Source organism: Protopterus annectens, chromosome 1.part1, assembly GCF_019279795.1.
Source record: "Protopterus annectens isolate FY-2018-M chromosome 1.part1, PAN1.0, whole genome shotgun sequence".
Lineage (NCBI taxonomy): Eukaryota > Metazoa > Chordata > Ceratodontiformes > Protopteridae > Protopterus > Protopterus annectens.
In genome coordinates this window covers 1,571,200,279-1,571,224,148 of record NC_056726.1, presented here as the reverse complement: position 1 = coordinate 1,571,224,148, position 23,870 = coordinate 1,571,200,279, and the positions used below count along the sequence as shown (strand labels likewise).

The 23,870-nt window shown below is 45.9% G+C and overlaps 1 protein-coding gene across 3 annotated transcripts in view; it reads right to left on the bottom strand.

Moving 5' to 3' along the window:
• Positions 1-5,408: 5,408 nt before the first annotated feature.
• Positions 5,409-23,870, bottom strand: part of SRSF10 (serine and arginine rich splicing factor 10) — a 456,955-nt gene continuing 438,493 nt past the window's right edge. For all 3 annotated transcript variants that reach the window (XM_044083347.1, XM_044083340.1, XM_044083356.1), the window contains one exon: positions 5,409-6,431. In XM_044083347.1, coding sequence (XP_043939282.1) covers positions 6,422-6,431 — 10 coding nt within the window. In that variant the 3' untranslated portion in view covers positions 5,409-6,421. The remainder of the gene's footprint in view (positions 6,432-23,870) is intronic.

Here is a 23,870-nt window from a genome sequence, read left to right as displayed (position 1 = left end):
TTGCAGAAGTGTAAACCTTACCCCATCTATCCACTGCCCTGGAGCCTCTATCAGAAGGGGTAGGATTTTTAGCAGTAGAAGCCTTAATGCCCTTGGGCCCCTGTGAAATAATCTCTGGATCTGCAATAGGATTTTTTTAAAAAGGAACTTGTGTGACTCAGGGACCCTGTAGTATCTGTCAGGTTTTCTGGGAGCAGGAGGCAAGGAAGCAGGCCAAACTAGACTTCAAAAAAGTATCAACAATGTCTAGTACAAGAGGAATAGCTTAAGGCCTATGCTGAGGCAGGAGTAAGAAATCCTTAAGCCTATTTTTTGAATCAGAAAACATCAGTCCTGGGATCTCTGTTTGGCATCTTCTCTGAAGTACAGGCCAACATTAAGGGACTAAAGTTAGCAGATGACTGCAAACTGGGAGCCACTACTGGATCCCCAAATGATGTTGACACTCTACAAAAGGGCCTTACAGAAACAGATGCTTGGTGCCAGAGCCATGCGCTGAAGCTCAATGCCAAGAAATGTATAGTTATCCCCTTTGGGAAAAAACATGTACCCATGAATTACCACATATGTAGCAGTACACTAAACACCGAAAGTGTGATAAGAGACTTAGGATTACAGGTGGACAGTGGTCTCACCTTCAATAACCACATCGCCACAACAGTCAGGAAATCCTGTGTGGCACACCTCATCACTAAGGGCTTTTCATCCAGAAAAAGAGGTCATTGTCCCACTGTACTCATCCCTCATTAGACACATTATAGAATACAACGCCCCATTTGGTATGCACCTCTCAAGACATCTGCAACAACTGGAAAGGCCGCAGAAATACCTCACTAAAAGAATCACAGGCCTAAAGCAGATGCCGTATGCTGACCACCTTAAAAAACTCCAGCTATACTCTGACACAGTCTACTCCGAGGCAATCTCTGCTTAACATACAAGGCCATGTCAAACCCAGAGCTGTTGGACATGCTACACTTAAAGAAATCCCAATCCCACAGAGCCACATGCTCCAGGGATCTAAACCTTGTCATCACAATAAAAACATGCTGAAGGGATAGGTTCCTGACCCAGAGACTCCCCAGACTCTGGAATAGACTTGCCCATACATGTCAAGCAGAGCGCCTCTTTGGCCCTCTTCAAAAAGAACCTTGATGATTGGATAGGAGAAAGGAAATTCACCCTAAGGATCACGTCAGTTGCCCTGCTAGACAGTGGTCCAAGGAAGTAAATAGTTTGGGAAGAAATAGCCAGGGAATTGTTATAGTTAGGCTTATATAGGCCCTAGGGCCGATAGCCTAGCACCAACCTAAGAAAAATCCTGGCTTTCCCCAGTGGAAATGCTCCCTTAGAGTATATGTAAGGTTCCCCGAAAGAAAAATCCTCTGGATTGGAAGCAAAAGGAATGGAGTCCTCTGCCTCAGAATCCTCATAAGTAGATAAGGGCAAATCCAGACCATCAGAAGAATCAGAAAAAACATAATCCTGGTCAGAAGATTCATAAACAACTTCAGTCCTAGGCCTCTTAGAAAGGGGGGGGGGTTGGCTATCCCTGATTAGAGTTATTAGATCTTCAGCCATTCTTATTTGTTTTTTAGGCATAGAGGCCTGAGCATGTGGCTTGGGCATCGTTTTTTTAGGCATGGTTCGAGATTTAGGCCTAAGTGAAGGAGGCGTCTGTTTAATATGCAAGTCCGTAGGCCTGAATACACCCTCAGAAGCCGGTGCCTGCACAGCAGCTCTGGACTCATCCAAGGGAGAAACATCCACGGGTTCCATAGCTGAAGCATCTTCCGGCATACTTGACTCTGAATGGGTCTCAGTAGAGGCCTACGAAAGCGCCTCACTGAGTACCAGTAAACTGGAGACTGGCTTAGAAGCGTTGTCGGCAGTTTTGGACCTTGGCGGCCTGTCTATCTTTGCGTTTTTTCGGAATCCCAGTAGTCGGAAGGCTAACAGAAGACATTCCTGGATAATTAAACAGAGAACCGAAATATTTAGACCCAAAAATGTACCGATGACGGAAAGTGCGCCGATTAAATAAAGCACAAAACCGACAGCAAGGTACGTCGTGGTCAGGGCCTAGGCAAAGAATACAGTACGAAGAAATTGGTGAGAGTTAGGAACTCTGTAGTACCTATCAGGTTTGACGGGCAGGAGGCAGGGAATCCGGATTAATACAAGCCTCCGAGTAAACATCAAGAATGTCCAAGACAGGAGGTATAGCCAGAGGTCTGTGTTGAGGTAACAAAAGAAATTCCCTGAGCCTTTTCTTGGAATCAGAAAAATCTTGGCCTTCCCAATGGAAGTGTTCCCTCAAGGTGTGCAAGGTTTCCCCAAAGGAAAAGTCCTCTGGGTTGATACAGAAGGAATGGACTGCTCTGCATCGGAATCTTCATAAGGGGAGTACGAGTGTTCCTCCATCAAGAAGTTCTGAAATAATGGAGCCCTGGTCAGAAGAGGGAGAATCTTCCTCCACTCGGTCTCTTGTCTGGAGGGGGTTGGGAACCCCTGATAAGAGTAATTAAATCCTCAGCCATTTTAAGCATCTGCTTTTTAGGCATGGGGCCTGGGGATTGACCCTGTGCAACAGGCCTCTTAGGATGCATGGCTGATTTGGACTTAGTGAAGGCCTTTAATGGAAAAGGAAGATGAGGGTCTAAAGACACCCTGGGTGGAAGTGGACCTGTCCACAGTAGGAGGCTCAACACTCACAGTGGCTTCGGTTGTCTGAGTTAGGGCCGAGGTACCTGCGGTCTCAGTTACAGAAGACACCGCCAAGGAAGTGTCGTCGGTAGTCAGGGACTGCATAGGCATCTCGCTGAGAACCGGACCACATGTAGCCGGTTTTGGCGTGGTGTCGGTGGAGACCGCGGGGCTCGCGTGTCGGTCTTTGTCCTTGCGTTTTTTGGACAAAACGGTAGTCTGAGTACCCGACGACATCTTATAATCAAAAGCTTTACCAAAATAATGTTGGGCGAACTCCGCTCGACGCTTAATAGTGCATTTATTGAAAGTAGCGCAAAAGCGACAGCCCGAGACGTCGTGGTCTGGGCCTAAACAAGGTATGCAAAGGGAATGGAAATCCTTATGCGGTATTTGCTTCCCACAAGAAATACAATTGTTAGCTTTGTCTGACATTGGTCTGAGGCAAGAAAAGTTTCCCCAACGGGGTACTTAGCTTTAAAGAAGACTTCGGTTTCCAATTTTTCGTAAATTCAGGAGCTGGCCGACCGGCACTTGCGAACTGCTTCTGCTTCGGGCACCGCGCGGCAAAACAGACTGGAGAATATGGCGTCGGCTGTGTCTTATATACCCCTGTCGCACTGATGGCAGGGAGGAAAGCGACAGCAACCGACGCCGGACCTAGACTTTGGAATTCGGCCGACCGAGGACCCGCCTGACGGCAGAGAACCCATATGTGATTACTGCAGCTGTATGCACGATGAACATCAGTGAAACACGAAGAACATGTGCAGGCTTTTCCCAACCTTTCCAAAAGCTTCCTTTCTTTGTCAGAAGGGACCAACTTAGTAGAAGGCATAACATGCGAGGATTTGTCAGAAGTAATGGACACCAAAGCTGGATCAGCTGAAGGACATTTAATGAGAAGCTTGCAGCCTTCAGGGACTTTATGAAAACATCAGGTCTCTGAAGCAGGAGCTTGAAAGTCTGGGGTCTTAGATGTAGACGCAAAGGCATCTAAGAAAGATGGAAGGACTGGAGGCACTGCTGAAGGAGCAAGTGCCTCCAGCTGAAGAAGCTCATAAAAATATCTTTTCTGCTCCTCTGAGATTTGGGAAGAATTCCACTTACAGAAGTCTCTCATTTTACTGACAGTCTCCCCAAAGGGAAGTTCTTCCATGGGGGGGCTTCCATGGGAGTATCCCCCCATTAGACTCTTCCTCTTCCTCTGGGGAAGCATATTCCAAAGGGGAAGGGGTCTGAGTGGAGTAGGCTAAAAAGTCTTCATCTGAAGATGACCCCTCAGAGTCAGAATCTTGTACTTGGTAAGAAACCGACTGTACAGTAGGCGACTCCTGGGAAGCAAATGGCAGGACAGGTGAAAAGGAAAAGGAAGGCCCTAAAATGGATGAAGCTGAGGTCGGAGGACTGAGGGCCATCATGAGATCCTCAAGACCCTGGGAAAAGGCATCCCAATCTGACGGAAGGGTAAAATGGACAGTGGAATGCCTAGTCTTCTGCTTCTTTTTAACATGCTTCTCCTCCAGTGGAGAAAGGGCAGACAAAGGCCTAATGCCCGGACATTCTTTACACAGGAAGCAGGAATGGTTTCAGAGTCCAGAAATAACCAGCTGTGGTTCCCCCAAGTTGTCCGAACTGGATGTCTGCATTGTCTCAGAAGTGTTCGGATCCCCACTTCTGATGGCTTCCAATCCGGTACCCGCCAAAGACGAGGACCCTACCTCTGATCTCACTGCCGGGTTTTCATCAACCTCAAGGAGCAACTCGGAGGGAAGATGCAACCAAAGAGGATTTGGGCCTAGCTTTGCTGTCCTTCCTCTACATGGATGGCTCAGAACTACTCACGGAACCCTCCATTACGTCCGTAGTCAAATGTTTAAGTCTCTGGCTTTCCAAATGGAGATTTAAAGCTGACAACCAACTGCGTAAAGTCTTGGGTTACAAAGACCGGAGAAACAAAACAGGACCGATGGTCGCGAGTAGGCCCTAATAAAACAAAGCTCATGACTATCCTTATAGGGAATTTGACTTCCACACCTACACTTGCCCTTTCTGGATGACACCAACAAAAGACAACAGTGACAATTTAAATCCCTTATAAGGTACTTAATCTGAAGCAAAAATACAAATCAGTGTCAAATGTACAAGTCAACCTTTCCGAATGGTGGCGAAAGTTCTGAAGACTGTACGTGCAGATGTCCCTTTTATAGTTGACTTTCTTTCTGCCTTCGTGCGACATCCCACGTACAGGTAGTGGCACCAAGCTTTGGTATACAGGCCGGACGTCGGATTGTGGAGTGGAATACAACCCATATGCAAAGAACACTGCAACACTGAATAGAAGGATAACAGACCATGTCCACTTTGGTCCAGAAAGTGATCTTAGTTCATCCTTGAAAAAAATGCACTTTTGCTTGGTGTGTTTACTTGGCTAAAAAATAAAATGTTATACTTAAATTTTAGTACAGGCTCATACATCTAGTTTCTTGAGAAACAAATTTCCACTTAGCATCTCATTATTTACAATCTGGGCTAGACTATTTTGCCACCCTGTACACCACAGTTTTCAATACAGCTAAAACAAAGTCCAGACCAAGCAAATCCATTAGAAAAAGATGCAAACTGAAAACACAGCTGTAAGTCCCAACAATTTATGTAAATAGAAATGTATAACTATAGAAAATGAATGAAATTTCAGAGACTTCATTTTCATTTTTTTATTGCAGCATAGTTTGCTCAACTATTAAAAAGCAAGACGCAGTAAATGTCTTTACACTGAGATGGCTGCTTTCCAAGGTAATACTTTCATTGAAAACTTCACAAAGTAATAAATGTATAAAACACCAATCTACACAAAAAGAAAACTCCTACTTTGTCTTTACTGACATTTGAGATCTACAATTATAAAAACAAACCATAATAATCAAAATCCCTCTTCTTGAGACAGCAAATGAAAAGAAGTGCAGACATGCTCATATCAACTGCATAGCAAATTCTGAGCAATAACCACAGACTGCTAAAATATAAACTGTACAATACAAAATTTAATTCAGGTATGCAGATTATGCATCTTTTGTAAAAGTCCATTTCTCAGAGGCTGTGTCTGTACTTCTGAATACCATTTACTGCAACTTTTACAAAAGCCCTCAAAACATGAATTTCAGTCTCTAATACACATGTATATCTAGATTTATTACTGAAGAAACCACCAGAGCACTGGTGGCCTTGAACAGTAGCAGAAAAAAACAAAGCTGCACTGATCATTATGGATTATCACGTCAACATCTGTGGACAGGATACTAATACATTTACCAAGGTTAAACAGTTTAAAAGTTTCAAGCACAGCAAAATGAGCATCTTTTAAGCAACTCTAACAATGCTGTGTTAAACGTTTACTACTGCTTCGACAGTAAATGTTATCTTTGTGAAACTAACTTTAAAAATGTATATGTATGTATTCTGGAAAACACAAACACAGCATTAGAGAAAAGGTTTCCACAAACTGTTCATGATGTCCAAGTTCAAAACATTTCGCATTATGAGCATACAAGTTACAGTATGGCCAAGGTTTGATTACTGTACTTGGAAACTAATTTTAGAAAGTGGAAACAAATTATGTCTCCTGCTGTACTCAATGTGATGGAGTTAGGCGGAATGTTTCAATTTATGGTGATAACCATGCTGAATAAATAGTAATCATCAGTGCCTCCGTCATTTATCTGGACCTGCAGAAAAAAAAAAAATTTTAGGTTTCTTCATAAGACAAAATATATGTTATTTACCTTGTGAACACTTGGCATAAAGAGAGAGCAGGAAGAGAGAGGGAGAGAAAGACTACTAGCAAACTTAGAATGTACAATTCAATGCAAATAAAACACCAACATAGGACATGACAACCACTAAAAGCAATAGTTTTTTTCTTCTTCCTTTTTCAAGTCTGTACAAGAAATAGAAGTTATGTCCTTACCATAACGTTCCATGTGGAGTGTTCATCTCGCCTTTGTTCTTACACATGGGTTCGGAGCCGATCCTCGGCTCCGTGCCGGCCTCTTGCAAGCTCTGCATCGAGAAGAAGCTCGAGACAATCTAATACCCACAATCCCCCTCTGCCTTTACCTCAGATCTAGTTTGCAAGCAAACCAATCTACAGAATAGCACATTCATGCTTATACACATAAGTATAGAAAGCATTTATAGAAAACTATATACATATCTAAACAGACACATATAAAAATATATGTGTATACCAACTATGTACACAGTATAGTAACAGTAGCAAAAAATGCTCCTGGCCAGGCATCAAAGAACGTTCTTCCTAAGGGTGGGACTGTAAGAACAAAGGCGAGATGAACACTCCACATGGAACGTTATGGTAAGGACATAACTTCTATATGTGATAGTGTTCAATCTCGCCGCTTGTTCTTACACATGGGTAGCGCCCTAGCTCCTTGATCCTGAGGAACTCACGGGAGGACGTTCTTGAGCACAGTGGAACCAAAGGTTGCCCTGTCCCTAGAAACCTTGTCTACTTTATAATGAGAAATAAATGTATGTGGCTTAGACCAGGTAGCAGCCGCACAAATAGCGTCCAGTGGTAGGCGAGCTGCATGAGCCAAAGACGTAGATATTGACCTTGTGGAATTGTCCTTTGGGTTTGTGTAAAAGGGGTTGATTTGCAGAATCGTAGACATAGATTATACAATCCGTTAACCATTTAGAAAGAGTTCTTTTGGTAACTGCAAGTCCTTTCCTGCTATCAGCAAAAGCCACAAAGAGTTGATCTGTTTTTCTGTGATCTTTTGTTCTATCCAAATAAAATCTTAGCTGTCTGTGAACATCCAATTTGTGTAACATGTACTCCATTTTGTTGGAGTGGTTTTTGAAGAAAGTGGGTAATTCAATGGACTGATTAATATTGTTAATAGAACACACTTTAGGGAGGAAGGATGAATTGGTTCAAGAGAAACTCTGTCAGAGTGAAAGATCAAATAAGGGTGCTTGATGGAGAGAGCCTGAAGTTCAGATACTGCCTAGCGGAAGTAATGGCTACCAGAAAGAGAGTTTTCCAGGACAAAAATTTTAATGGGCAAGAAGAGGCGGGTTCAAAAGGGGGCAACATTAATTTAGATAACAATAAATTCAGACTCCAAGGAGACGTGAGATCTGACCGGTGGTCTAATATGAAAAACTCCTTTTAAAAGGCTTTACAAAGTCTGTGAGCCATAACAGGAGCTCCACATTCTTCCACATGGAAATTGAAATGGCAGCCAATTGAACTCTTAGAGTAGCAGGAGAAGCACCCTGATGAAATAAGTCCGTTAAGAACTCTAATATCTTATTCAAAGGAGCTATAAAGGGATCCACATGGTGTGTATTCGCCCAGAATACAAATCGCTTCCATTTGCTAGCATATGTTTTAGTAGTGGAAGCTTTATGAAGCCACTAATATATCCTGGACTGCTGGTGACAAAAGATCAGACCTGGCTAAGTTGGAATTGGAGCAGCCAAGCTGCTAGATGGAGTGACAGGAGCGGGATGGGGAACCCCTGACGAGTGAGTCAATAGATCTGGCTCTGGGTCCAGAATCCAGGGTCCCCGAATGCAGTGTATTTTCAGGAAGGGAAACCAAATTTGACGAGGCCAGAATGGAGCAATGAGGATTATCGTCCTGTGTAGGTTCCTGGCTTTCTGGAGAAACTTCGATATCAGAGGAAATGGGGAAATGCACAGGAGTCCCGGGGCCAATCGTAAACCAGTGCGTCCCTGGGGACTTCCCCTGGTGGGGGTAATAGGGCAAAGTAGCTCCTGCATTTGGCATTCATTGGAGACGCAAACAGGTCGCAGGAAGGCTGGCCCCACGTGCGAAAAATCCTTTTCGCCACTGACTGTTTTAGGGACCACTCGTGCGGTAACAGGATTGCTCTGCTCAGCCTGTCGGCTATGACGCTGGATGACCCCGGGATGTGCGTTGCTATTAGAAAGCGACCCGTGGACTCCGCCCACTGCCAAATTCTCATGGCCTCTCTGCATAGTTGACAGGACTTGGTTCCCCCTTGCTTGTTTATGTACCAGACTACAGACATATTGTCCGTCTGAACTGCAACAGTCCCTAGAGGAAGAAGGGGAGCAAAGTGTTGCAACGCTAAAAACACCGCCCTCAACTCTAGAACATTGATGTGCAGATTGTACTCTAAATTGGTCCATTCGCCTTGGACTGTCTGTCCCTGAAAGATGCCCCCCCACCCTATCAGGGAAGCGTCCGTGGTCACTGTAACTGTGGGCGTGGGTAGCACAAACGGCCTCCCGTTGGAAAGGTTGCACGTTTGAAGCCACCAGTTTAGATCTGTTTTGCAAGTCTTTGTTATAAGAATCTCGTGTGTTAGAGGTAGTTGTTGAAACGACCATTGTGCAAACAGTAGCCATTGTAGGACTCTCATGTGCAGCCTTCCCAGAGGAATTGCAATAAGGGAGGCTGACATGAGGCCCAATACCTTCAGTACTAGTTTTGCAGGAGATTTCCTTGACGAGAGTAGAAGACGTATGTGAGTCTGAAGTGATAATATCCTTTCTGGGGGAAGCCTCAGAATCAACTGATGTGTGTTTAACTCTGCTCCTATGAACAAGATATTTTGAGATGGCTGAAGTAAGGATTTTCCGAAGTTTACGGAAATCCCTAGGTGAACACACAGTTGAAGAACAAAGTCTCTGGCCTGCAGTAGTTGATGCCGGGTGGTGGCCGAAAGGAGCCAGTCGTCCAGATACGGAAACACCTGGAATCCCTGGCGTCTCAAGTGAGACGCTACCACTGCCATGCATTTGGTGAAGACCCTGGGGGCTGAGGTCAGACCAAAGGGCAGGGCCCGAAATTGAAAGTGACTGGCTCCCAGCCGAAGCGCAAATGATCTCTGGATGCCCTGGCCATTTTGATGTGGTAGTATGCATCCTCTAGATCTATTGAGCACATCCACTCGTCCTTCTGTAAGAATGGAAGGATCGATTGAAGCGTGACCATTCGGAACTTTTCTTTCTTGACGAAAGTATTGAGGTAGCTTAGGTCTAGAATGGGCCTCCAGTCCCCTGTTTTCTTTGGAACTAAAAAGAACCTTGAGTAAGTCCTGAATCCTTGCTGGTCCGCTGGGACTGGCTGGATGACTCTTTTTTCTAGCAGCTTTGAAATTTCTAAAGCTGCTGGCTCTCGCAGATGGGGCGGTACATCTGGGAGTCTTTTCTTTGGGATGGGATGAGATAGGAAGGGTATGTTGTAACCTCTGGTAACCACGCTTTTTACCCACTTGTCTGTAGTTATATTTTGCCAGGCCTGAGGGTATAAAGCTAAGCGACCCCGACTGCCTCCAGAGCAGGACAGTCGGGCCTCCTCTCAGGAGTGCTGGAAAGGTTTACCAGGAGTGTTTCCCTGTCACCTTGATGTTGCGGACCCCTCTGCCGCCAGGGCGGCGTCACCTCTGCCCCTCCTCTGCCTCTAGAGGGGCATCACCCTGTGTGCCTGAGAAAGACCCTTGGGGTTTTGAAACCACATTTTCCCACCGCGTTGCCCTTTGGGGTACGGTCTGGTTGGGGTGGAAAAACGGACTCCGACAGCAGACAGAGTCTTTCCCTCTTGTTCACACCGGGTAAGGGTCTCCTTTACTTTGGGGCCAAAGAGAGTGGCACCGTCAAATGGGGCGTTTGTAAAGGAAGACTTGAAGGCTTCCGCAAAGGAGCATAGGCGCATCCAGGATTGTCTACGAAGAGCAATCGCTGAAGCTGCTGCCCTACTCGAACCTTCGGCTGCGTAGGAAATCAGCCTCATGGACGAGTTAACAATCAATGTTAGGGTATTAAGTTGCGCTGTCACTTTCTCTGAGACAGCTGCATCTGTAGTACCCTGGAGGGTATCTCCCAACTCTTTGACTAGATCCCTCTGTAGACGTGTAAAGTGGGTCAAATAGTTCAGGGACCGCATGGAAAAAGCCGCTGAACTAAAAATGCGCTTCCCGTATCTATCCATCGTCCTAGAGTCTTTATTAGGAGGATGGATAGACGAAGAAGACTCCGACATCTCCTTTTTCGTGGCTGCTGCCACCACCATAGCGTCTACTGGAACTCCTTTTGTAAGGTAGGACTTATCCTGAGGTGCTGTGATGTACTTGTTAGGTTTTCTTGGAACAGGTTCCACTGTGTCAGGAGCCTCCCACGCCCTTCGAGCAATTAGTTCCATTAGTTCGTCGAAGGGCGGAGTGACCCAGGAGGAGGAAGGGCGAGCACCAAATGCCTTCAGCAGAACTGACTCATCCTCAGAAGGGGGAAGGGACTGCCAGTCACCTCTCTGCTTCAGGATCTCCAAAATGTCTGAAAAAGAGACATCTTCTGAAGGTGACTTAGGGGACCCCTCTGACTCATCTAAGTCAGTGTCAGATGTCAAGGATTCCTGTGGAGAATCCAAGTGTCTCCTCTTACACAATCTCTTCCTAGGGACTTCCTCGTGGGGAGCATCCGAAGAAGCCTCGGAGGAAGAGGGGGCACCCTCCAGGGGTGGCTGAGACACTGGTGCCCGACGCTTGGATGTGGCCGTGGGTGCAGATGAAGACAAAGGCCCTTTATGGGGAGGAGAAACTGCTTCCACTGATGTGGTTGTCTGGGTAGACAACACCTTCCTCATCAGGTCGAACGCCCCGGTCCCGCGATCGAAGAGTCCCCGGTTCGAAGAAATGGGAAGAATCCCGACACGGGCACGAAGGCATCGACCCGAGGACGGAGCCGAATCGATCCGCCGAGGCCCGAGGGAGAGTCGGAACCGACACGCCGGTTCGACTCTCGCCCCGGAACCAAGAACAGACCGTCAGCTCGAGACTCCGGTACCGGTCCGACGGAGTCGAGGTGAGGGAACAGACCGAGAAAGGACGGTTCTGGACCCGAGGGCTCCACAATCAGTAGATCAGCCTCTTCCGGCTCCAAAGACTGAATCGGTCTCGGAGGAGGAATGGATGGAGATACAGGAAGGCCTTCAAGTTTCGACACCAACTGGGTGGAAACCGAAATAAGTTTAGAGAGGCGAATGCTCCAACAACTTCTGCACCACGCGATCCACATCGACATCCGAAAGTTTGGAGGAAGAACGGGTTGAAGGAACCGAAGACGGAGCCGACCTCAATATGGCGAAGGAGGGAGCTCCATCACCGGTTCCAAGACTCGAGGCTCAGGAACCGATACCAGTTGAACACTCGGCCCCGAAGTCTGTGGAACCGGTGATCTAACCTTTGAAGAAGAGCTCGGAGCCGATGACTTAGGCTCCGACGTCTTCGACTCCTTAGAGGACTTCGATGCCTGGTCAGAAGCATCCAGAGCCTCTTGGAAAGCCGGTTTCAATAGACCTCTGTCCATTAGTTTCCTGCGCCTATCTGTCATGACCCTCCCACTAAAAGAGTGACAGATGGAGCAATCCTCTTGTAAGTGGAGAGGGCCAAGGCAGTAGACGCAGGAACTATGGTTGTCAGTGACCGACATTTTCTGGCCACACTGACAACGCTTGAAACCAGACTTTACCTTCTCAGACATTGTAGGGTAAAAAGACAACTCCAGTAAAAAACAGTCAAATCCGATAATAGTTAGTCACAATCGATGTAATTGTCAAATCCGGTAAAAATTTGTCTCAACTATGGTAAGATATGAAGGGTGTAGGCCCCGATAACAAAAATACCGATAATTAAAGTTAACGGTACCAATAAATTAACGGAACCACAACACAATCACACTTGTTAATACTGAAAATATCAACTAGACTAGTATCCTAATAAAATATAACAATAAAAGTTATATCTTAGCTTAGAAACTCTCGAGCTAGCTCCCAACGATGCGTATGCAGCAGCGGCAAACTAGATCTGGGGTAAAGGCAGAGGGGGATTGTGGGTATTAGATTGTCTCGAGCTTCTTCTCGATGCAGAGCTTGCAAGAGGCCGGCACGGAGCCGAGGATCGGCTCCGAACCCATGTGTAAGAACAAACGGCGAGATTGAACACTATCACATATATTTTTAAGATAAAGAAACCATTCTCAGTGAAACATGCTAAACTACTCTAAGGACAGTACTGTAGGCACTTAATGTAACTGTAGATGTTGGAGCACATTCACCGCTGCAGAACTAATGATTGGGATTCAGGTCTACAGATGCCAGATGTCGACCTGAATACCAGAGTTTTCATCTTCCTCCTCCAGCCATGAAGACCCCCCCCAATACTAACATCAGGTCTTTCTGTAAGCAGGTACAGGAGTATCTCCTAGAAGCCAGAGCATGACTCACCCAAGTAAGACCTGTCCCAGGGAATATACATCTACAATTATGCCAAGTGCTTACACAAGGATTCTTACTATGACTCCCATACAAGAATGTGGCTAACCCATAGATGGAACAGGGGACCACAGGTCTTGGAAGGTGGCCATAACAAAACCCGTCTAGGCTCTGAAAATAGTGCTCAGGGTGTAGTGCTTGGCAAACAAATGGAGAGATGACAAAGTAGATGGTTCGTAAAGGCTCGAGCTGTTGCACTGCTAAAGAATAGTTGTATAAAATCTTACCATAACAATAAATGTCCTTCTCTTCCATGTTGCAGTATTCATACTGTGGGATTTCCATCCCTCAAGCAATATGACATTGGCTCCTATACAAAAGCTTAAGCCTGGCTGTTGTAGGTGCGTAGGATGTCACATGTAGGGCCATAAACCAGGGACTAAAAATGTGACGTCTGCATGCACAGACCTCATAGGTTCATAGAGACATAGGTGTGTACTAGGCTAATGGCCCTGGAGCCTTTACAAGCCTAACCCATAGGATTATCCTGGCATTGTGCCAACAGACCTTAGTTCCCAGTGCCTCTGTCGAGTAGAGCCACTGAATTGATCCGCGGGGTGAATTTTCTATTTCCCATCCACTCATCAAGATTTCTCCTGAAGACGGCCAGTGAGCTGCTCTGTTTGACATGTAGGGCAAGTCTATTCCATAGCACGGGCAGTCTTCTGGGTTATGAATCTTTCCCTCCAGCACATTCTGCTGGTTGTGGTAATCAGGTTGAGGTCTCTGGAGTGTGTGGTGCGGAGGGATTGGGATTTCTTTAGATGTAGCATTTCTAACAGAGCTGGGTCAGACATGGCTTTGTAAGTCAAGCAGAGATCGCCTCTAAGTAGGCGATATGAGAGGGAGAACAGTTAGAGTTTTTTAGTCTGTCCATATAGGACAAGTGTTTAAGGCCTAGGATCCTCTCTGTGAAATACTTCTGCAGCCTCTCCAGTTGTTGCAGGTGTCTAGTGAGGTACATGCCAAATGGGGCATTGTACTCTATGACTGGCCTAATAAGGGAAGAGTAGAGGGAGACCACGACCTCTTTCTCCTTGGATGCAAAACCCTTAGTAATGAGATGTACCACACAGAAGGAGTTTGACCACAGTGGCAATGTGGTGGGTCAAAGGCTGCTATCAACCTGTGTTCCCAGATCTCTTAACATCTTCTGTGTTAAGTGGACTACCATCGATGTGGTAAATTCATGGGACCTGGGTTTTTCCTAAAGGGGATGATGACACATTTTTTGGCATTGAGCTTAACACCATGGTTCTGACACCAGTTATTGGTCTCTGAGGCTTTTCTGTAGGATGTCAACACTTGGGAGTTAATAATGGCTCCCAACTTGGAATCTGCAAACTTTGTCAGACAGTGTCCCTTTGTGTTGGCCTGGACTTATGAGAAGTAGATACCAAACAGGAGAAGACCCAGGACCGATCCCTGTGGGACTCCACTCGTGACTCGTCGGCAGTCTGACTTGGAGTCAGCTATTTTCATACTGTGGGTTCCATCTGTGAGCCAGTTTGCAACCCACCTAGTGATATAGGGGTTGATGCCTAGCTGAGCGAGTTTTTCTAGGATTACTGAGTGGGGGGATGGTATCAAAGGCCTTTGCCAGCTCAAGGTAGGCTGTATGAACCACCTTGCCTTCATCCACAGCTCTAGTGACCGACTCAAAGTCGTCGACAAAGTTGAGGCATGATCTACCCTTCACAAAACCAAACTGTGTGGGATCCAGAGTTTGGAGATACCCTATATCCTTGTTTAGTAGGTCCATGAGGATACATTCCACAACTTTGCATATCAGACTTGTCAGGCTAATGGGGTGATAGTTCCCAGGGTCTAAAAAGTTTATCCTCCTTTGTAGAGGGGGATGACTACAGCAGTGTGCCATTCAGTATGGGGAAAGCCTGAGGTGAGGCTGTGATTGAACGGGCCAATCAGGTGAGGCGCCAGTTCACTCTGTAGTTCATGTAGAACACAGCCAGAGCTATTGTCAGGTCCCATAGAAGCTGTATTCTTGCCTTGGACAGTGCTGGTTTAATCTGTGCAGCAGTAATACTGGATGCCTGGCAATCTACTGGTATCGGTCCTTGGGGGGGGGGGGGGGGGGGTAAAGTTGGCACTAAATCTGTCGGCCAGTATATTGACAATGTCTGTTGGCTCGGTATAGGAGGTACCCTTTGTGCAGTAAGCTCAGAGCAAATCTGGGTATGACCTTAGAGATTCTTTACATAACTATAGAAGGCCTTGTGGTTGTCTTTACTATCTGCTACAATTCTGTTTTCATAGCTAGCTTTAGAGGATTTGATGAGGGATCTCAACTTTTTGTTGAGGCTGATAAGGGAGTTTTTCCAGTCCTGGGACTTCACCTTATTCCGCATCAGTTTCCTCCACCTGTTGCACAGTTTGTTTATGGCAGGGGACCACCAGATTGGCTTCCTTTATTTGGAGGAGAGTGTCTTGGTTTTATTGGGTATGGTGAGATCCATGCATTTGTAAACGTATTTGTACAGTGCATTGGTGTATGATTCAGTGGTCATGCAACTACTCTCCATTTGCATGGGTGCCGTGAAGTTAGCTACCTCTGTTTTTAGGCACCCAAAGTTAGCTTTGGAGAAGTTTTTCATAGTGGTTACCTTTGGTGGTGGTGGTGGGGGTGGATGTAGACTTCCAAGGTGATTAGTCTGTGGTCGGACCAAACCAGGGAAAAGTTGACTATTGGTGTAGAGCAATGGTTGCCCATGTTAGTAATTAACAGGTTAAGGATGCTGCTACCTCTAGTGAGGGTAAGAACGAGCTGGTCCAGTGGGCATTGGAATTAATGAATTCCAGGAAACGTTGGTCAAGTGTATTGGTACACGAGTAGTTTTCCCAGTTAATGGAGTAGTTGAAGTCACCCAGTATGTGGAGTGAAAATCTTGGGACATAGTTGGGGACCTATAACAGGCTATGACCTGAATCTCTGTCTTGCCCAATGGTAGCTGCACCTGAAGTACCTCTGATGCATTATGTTGGGCTACCAGTCTGGAGGTGTGCGCATCATTTATGAATATGGAAACACTACTGCCTTTGGAGCTTCAGTCCAAGTTCTGGGGCCGAAAGGTGTGGAATGAGTTGTAGCCTGCTAGTGCATGGGTACCTTCTGCTGCCTTGAATCAGGTCTCTGTTGCATCACAAATTTCAATGTTCTTCATTTTAAGGAGTGCTTTGAGTGTGCATTTTGAGATTTAGACTTCTAGCGTTGAGCAGCGTGACCCTCAGACTGCGTTTGTTTGTAGCTTACTGTGGTAATTTGGTCTTTGGAACACTGTCTAAAAAAGGCATTATAGGGGTGGCAAGAGCCTTGGCCAGTATCCGGAAGCTCAGAACTTGAAGTCCAGATAAGTGTGTATAAGCACAAGAAGCTGAAGAGCAAATCTCCCTGCAGGGCTGAAAAGAATAGCCTGTAGGGAGAGGATACAAAGGTGTAGCCCAAACATCCATAAAAAGGAGAAAGGGTATGGAGGGAGGAAAGGAACACTACAACATGGAAGACAAAACCCATCTATGGTTTTGGTAAGATTTTCCACAACTATTCTATGTCCTCCTATTCCTATGTTGCCATATTCATACTGTGGGAGAGTACCACAGCTTTAGGGAGAGTGATGGGCGGGGGCAGAAGTAGAGGATTCTAAGAATCCCTGCAAGACTGCCCTGGCAAATCCTGCTCTGACCCTGGAGACGTGGTCTAGCTTGTGCTTAGTGAAAGTGTGAACTGTAGACCAGGTAGCAGTTTCCATGATAGAGGCTGTGTCCAGTCCTTCGAGAAAGGCTTCAGAGATAGCCATTCCTCTAGTGGAATGAGCTCTAACCCCAAAGGGCAATGGTTTGCCATGATGAGAGTAGCAGAATAAAATGGCTTTCCTAATCCAGGAGGAGATGGTTTGCTTGGAGACTGCCTTACCCAGAGCCCTGGGGTAGAAGGCGATGAGTTTCAGACTTTCTGAAACATTTAGTTTTGTCTAAGTAGAATCTTAGTTGTCTGTGCACAGCCAGAGAATGAAGGATCCCCTCTGCGTTATTAGATGGAGAGGGAAAGAATGTTGGTAGATGAATAGACTGGTTAAAAGACAGTTCATTAGCCACTTTGGGCATGAAGTTAGTGCGCAACATCACCCCTGTCCTTGTGGAAGGTGGTGTAAGGGGGACAAGCCACGAGGGCCTGCAGTTTAGACACTTCTTGCGGAGGTGATGACCACTAAAAGAATGGTTTTCCATGGGCACATTTGCGGGGAAGCTGTGCTTGCTCGCTCAAAATGTGGTAGGGTTAGTTTTTCCAGTACGAAGCTGAGGTCCCAAGGAGGAGGAATGGGTTTCCATGGTGGTCTGATATGCAAGATCCATCCCAGGAAAAAAGTTTAACACAGTCTGGTGAGCAGAGGTGGCTGTAAAGGCAAACAGGCTGAAATGTCAGAAAGGTGGACTTTCAGAGATGAATATTCTAGTCCTTCCTTAATGAGCTCACATACATAACTAAGGACCAAAGAGGATCTGCTTGAAAAGGGTCCCTGTCCTTAAACACACATCAATTTGTAACTCTACGCCATTAGGACAGAATAGTTATGTAAAATCTTACCATAACCATAGATGTCCTCCTCTTCCATGCTACAGTATTCATACTCTGGGATTTCCAGCCCTCAGGTGACCCAACGTCAGCTCCTATACAAAACCTTAAGCTTGGCTGCTGTAGGTGCATGGGACGTCACACATAGGGCCATAAACTATGGAGTATAAATGTGACGTCGCCACGCACAGACCTCAGAACTTGAAGCCCAGAGAAGCGACTATAAGACCAAGGAGATGCAAAATCAAATGTCCTTGCAGGGCTGCAAGGACTGGCCTGCAGTGTGGGTATATCCTAGAGAAGATAGAGGATGGTGGGAAGGAACACTGCAACATGGAAGAGAAGGACATCTATAGTTATGGTAAGATTTTACACAACTATTCTGTCCTCCTATTCCCATGTTGCAGTACTCATATCGTGGGACAGTACCACAGCCAGGAGATATGTTGGGAGGTGGCAGATGTGGAGAATTCTAGGAATCCTTGCAGGATTGCCCTGGCAAATCCTGCCATGGCCCTAGAGACCAGGTCCAGCTTGTAGTGCTTGGTGAAAGTATGGACTGTGGACCAGGTGGCTGCCTCCATGATGGAAGCTGCGTCTAGTCCTTTCATGGCGGCCTTAGGAGGCAGCCATGCCTCTGGTAGAATGGGCTCGCACTCCTTGAGGCAATGGTTTGTGATTAGAGTAACAAAAAATTATGGATTTTCTGATCCAGGAGGAGATAGTTTGGAGACTGCATTACCCAATGCCCTGGGATGGAAGGAAAGGAAAGTACAGTTGTGTACCTACCATAAATGTAGATGTTCAAGAGTGTATTCACTGTTGCAGTCATTACTCTTGGGTTATCCTGCTGGCAGGCTACCCTCAGTCGGTCAGAATTCCAAAGTCTAGGTCCAGCGTCGGTTGCTGTCGCCTCTTCCCTGACGTCAGTGCGCCAGGGGTATAAAAGATGCAGCAGACGCCATTTTCTTCAGTTTTTCTTGTCCCAGATGTTAGGTGCCCCCAAATTAGTAGGCTGAAAAAATATGCCAATAAATACGCATGCACAAAAATAACATTTCCTTCATCTACAAGCAAATACACCACATATGTTGTACAGGATAGAGAAGTATAGATAAGTCCCAGCAAAGAAAAGGGGGATGGTGGGTGGGTAACCTAGACTGCAACAGTGAATACACTTGAACATCTACATTATGGTAGGTACACAACTGTACTATGTTCGTGTGTCACTGTTGCAGTCATTACTCTTGGGTTGAATCCCAAAGCGGATGATGGGTGGCTGGGCTAAATAAGTTTAAAGAGGTAAGTGGTAGTGCTTTGTGAAAGTGTGCACTGAACTCCAAGTTGCAGCCTCTAAGATGTCTTTGGTTGGTGGTACTCTGAGGAAGGCTGCTGAAGTGGCTGCTGCTCTGGTAGAATTGAGGCCTAATGCCCTTAGGCACTGATTTGCCATGCTGAAAATAGCAGAAACGGATGCAATGGCCTATCCATTTAGAAATGGTCTATTTTGAGATGGCCTTTCCTTGTGATCCTGCAGCATATGACACAAAGTTGCTCAGTCTTTCTGAAAGCTTTAGTTCTGTCCAAGTAGAAGCATAACTGCCCATGTCCAAAGAATGCAGAATTTTCTCACCCTTGTTCTGTGGATTTGGATAAAAGGTAGGCAAGTGAATGGTTTGGTTGAGGGCCACACTGGACACCACCTTAGGCATAAATGTTGGGTTTGTCCTCAGAGAAACCCTGTCTGGATGAAAAATGATAAAAGGTTCCACAGCCATGAGTGCTTGCAACTCAGAGACTCGTCTTGCAGAGGTTATTGCGAGGAGCAGAGCTGTTTTCCAGGATAAGAATTTTATACCAGCTGTTGAGGCTGGCTCGAAAGGAGGCAGTGTGAGTTTTTCCAAAACATAATTGAGGTCCCGTGCCGGAAATGGTGCTCGCCTAGGAGGCCTAATGTTTTTGGCCCCTCTGAGGTACTGCTTTATTAAAGGATGAGAAAAGATAGGTGGGTTCTGTATTGTAATAGGCTGAAATGGAAGAGGCACGAATCTTAACTGATGAGAAAGAAAGGCCTTTGTTCAGCATCTCAGTTAGGTATTGTAAAATCTGAGGGATATTTGGTACACATGTGTCAATGCCTTGTTCCTGGTTCCAAGCACAGAATCTCTTCCATTTTTCTGCATAAGATTTTCTGGTACTGGGCCTCCTGGCCTCCAAGATAACATCCATAACAGCTTTTGAAAGTGTGCTCTGAATGGTTACATTATCCGCCATGCTGCCAGATTTAAGGTCCTGAGTTGGCTGTGCAGAATCAGATTGTTTTGTTTGGTCAGCAAGTGAGAAGTTTGAGGCAATATCTATGCTGGACCTTGAGACAAGCTCTTTAGGACTGGGTACCAGTGCTGGCGTGGCCAGTCTGGTGCAATCATTATCATTTTTTGGCTTCTCTTGTCTGACCTTTAGGAGTACCCTGGGAAGGAGAGGCAGTGGAGGAAAGGCATATACTTTTAGATTTTTCCAGCTGAAGGATAGGTCCATGCTTGCTTGTGATAAATCCTTGTGTAAAATCTCTGCAATTGGCAATTGTGAGGGGAGGCAAATAGATCTATGTCTGGGCATCCCCATTTCCTTGTTATCATGCTGAAGACTTGTGGATCCAGTTTCCATTCATGGGGATCCATGAGGTTTCTGCTTAGTTCATCTGCCAGAGTATTTGTTTTTCCTGGCAGGAATTGTGCTTGCATGTGAACTTGATAAGTCAATGCTGTGTGCCATAAGGTCATTGCTTGTCTGCAAAGGGGGTAGGAATGTGCACCTCTCTGCTGGTTTATGTACCACATGACCGTAGTATTGTCTGTCTTGATCAGTAGCTGTCCTGGATGAAGTAGATCCTTGAAAGATGTCAGGGCATTTTGAACAGCTAGCATCTCTTTTTGATTGATGTGAAGATGCATCTGGTTTGCAGGCCATGTGCCCTGAATACATTTTCCTGCCATATGGGCCCCCCAGGCATAATCCGATGCATCCATTGTTAGTGTCTGTCTGGCTGTGGGTAAACTGAATGGCAGACCCTTGTTGTGGTGACAGGCTTCTGCCCACCATCGAAACTCCTGTTGCAGGCAGGGAATGAGTGCAATGACTATCTCCAGGCTGTGGCAATGCTGAGTCCAAACACTTTTTAGATACCATTGTAGTTTCCTCATATGCAGTCTGGCGTATGGAATTAGTAGAATGCAGGATGCCATGAAACCCAAGGCCTGCAGGAATTTCCTTCAGATAAGTGGGTTTTTGTTGCCAAATCCTTGAAGTAAGAAGTCAGTTGTTTTTGTCTGGCGTGAGATAAGCCATCTGGGCAGTTGTATCTAAGCTTGCACCCAGGAATATTATCTCTTGAGAGGGCACTCGTTTTGATTTCTTTTCATTTACTGTGTATCCTAGACCAATTAGTAATCTTTTTACAAACGTCAGATACTTTAGAAGAATGTCTTTGTTCTCTGCTTGTATTAGGCAGTCGTCCAAACAGGGATATATTTGAATTCCTCTGTCTGCAAAACGCAATTACTGATGCCATGCATTTTGTGAAGACCATGGGCGCAGTAGATAAGCCAAAGGGCAGTGCAGAGAATTGGTAATGCATTGAGCCAGCTATGAATCTGAGGTATCTTCTGCAAGACTGTCTGATTGGGACATGCAGGTATGCCTCTTAGGTCCAAAGTTACGAGCCAAGCCTTCTTGCCCAGCATGGGCAGTAGCTGCTGTAGAGTCAACATCTTGAATTTTGGAACTTCCAGAAACGTACTTAGTATAGACAGGTCCAGTATTGGTCTCCAGGTTTTGTCTTTTCTGGGTACTAGGAAAAGTCTGGAGTAAAATCCTTGCCCCTGCTCTTGTTGTGGTACTTGCTGAATGGCCCTCATATCCATGAGGGCTGTAATTAGTTTTTGTGCCTCTGCCAATTGATTGTGTGGCAGGTCTGGCATATCTTTTGACCTTGGTAGTGTGTGAAAATGGAACCTGTAGCCTTGGGACACTATGTTCAGGACCCATTTGTCTTGGGTAACCATTTGCCAATTTGATGAAAAAAATGCTAGTTTTCCCCTAAGGGGGCTGCCAAAAGAAAAGTGCTTGGATCTGATAGAGGAAAGTCATTGGGATCATTTCCTGAAAAGTTGTGCTTTGTCTTCTCCACTTTTGGAGGTAAGAGCACCCCATTGTTTAGGCCTGTATGAGCCTTGGGGCCGAGACCTGCCTCTGGGACGTCTGTATCTGCCTCTTTGTGGTCTGTCTGACACTGGAAAGGACCAATTTTTAGAAGGCCAGTTCCTGCTAAACCTGGGTGGCTGTACCTGTAAGAAATCCTTGACTGTCTGCATGGATTTTGCTTTATCCTCCCATTTTTTTCAACACCTCTTCTGCTTTAGTACCAAACAAAGTATCATGCTGTAATGGTGCGTCTAATAATTTTGCTTTAACATGATCAGGCAGATTCTGTTCCTTTAACCAAGCATGCCTTCTAATAACAGTAACAGTGGCCCTGCAAGAGGCCTCCAATGAATCATAAACACATTGCAAAGTATGCTTTCCCATTTGTTCAGCTGCATGCAATAAATCCTGCAATTCCTTCTCTGAACATTCATAATTTGTCAACAATTTTTGTTTAAGCAGAGGCATTAAATATTGCTGACATTTAAGCATATGAAACTGACAATTTAGAGCCCTTACAGCCAAGGTAGCAGAAGTGTAGACTTTCTCCCCCCATCTGTCTAGAGCCCTAGAATCCCTATCAGAGGGGACAGGGTTTTTTGCAGTGGAAGCTTTGATCTCTCTGGGACCCTGAGATATAGTTTCTGGGTCAGCAGCGGGGTTTTTATACAGGAATTTATGAGAATCCGTAACCCTGTAGTATCTGTCTGGCTTAGCAGGTGCAGGGGGTAGAGAGTCAGGGGACAGGCCGGACTCTGAAAATACATCTACAATGTCTAGAACAGGTGGAATAGCAAGGGGTCTGTGCTGAGGAAGTAGCAGAAAGTCCCTGAGCCTTTTCTTGAGATTCAGAATAATCTTGGCTCTCCCAGTGGATATGCTCCCTCATGGTATGCAGGGTTTCCCCAAAAGAATAATCCTCAACAGAAGAGGCTGAAGGAATGGATTCTTCAGCATCAGAATCCTCATAGGGAAGAAGCATGGAATAATCCTGTTCAGAAGACGAATCAGAGGAAATAGAAACCTGATCAGAAGAATCATACTCCGTCTCTTGCCTAGGCCTCATCAGGAGGGGGATGGGAGCCCCTGATCAAAGTAATTAGGTCTTCGGCCATTTTGAGCATCTGTTTTTTAGGCATGGAAGTCTGAGTAGGAGAATGCTGTACTTGTTTCTTTGTCTTTAGAGCTGCTTTAGTCTTTGAAGCTGAAGATGGCATAATATATAGTTGTGTAGGTCTGAAGACACCCTCAGAAGCAGATGCCTGCACAGCGGCTCCGGACCCATCTGAGGGAATGATTTCCGAGTGTCCAATACCTTGAGTATCCAGAGACCCAGTCGGCTCCACGTGGGAGTCGGAAGCGGCCTGTGGCTCTGAGGTAGTAGGCGCCAGGGGCTGCGAAAGCACCTCACTGAGAACAGGCGACTGGCCTAGCAGAGGCCTCGGCATCGGTTTTGGACCTCGGATGCCTAGCCTTTTCCTTGCGTTTTTTGTAAACTGTGGTTGTCGGCTGTTCCGACGGCATTATATAGTTAAATCTTCGCCCAAGGTAATGAAATGCAAAATTGAACCGAAGCTTAATAGTGCGTTGGTTAAATCTAGCACAAAACAGACAGCTAGCAGCGTTGTGATCAGGGCCTAGGCAAGGAATACAGTAAGAGTGAAAATCCTTATGAGGTACTTGCTTCCCACAAGAAATACAATTGTTAACTTTTTCTGACATCGGTCTGGAGCAAGAAAAAGTTTCCCCAATGGGATACTTAGCTTTAATGAAGACTTCGGTTCTGAAATTCGGATTTGAAAATCTCAGGAGTTGGCCGACCGGCACTTGCGAACTGCTTTTGCTTCGGGAACCGCGCGGCAAGAAAGACTGAAGAAAATGGTGTCGGCTGCATCTTTTATACCCCTGGCGCATTGACGTTAGGGAAGAGGCGACAGCAACAGACGCCGGACCTACACTTTGGAATTCTGGCCGACTGAGGGTAGCCTGCCAGCAGGATAACCCAAGAGTAATGACTGCAACAGT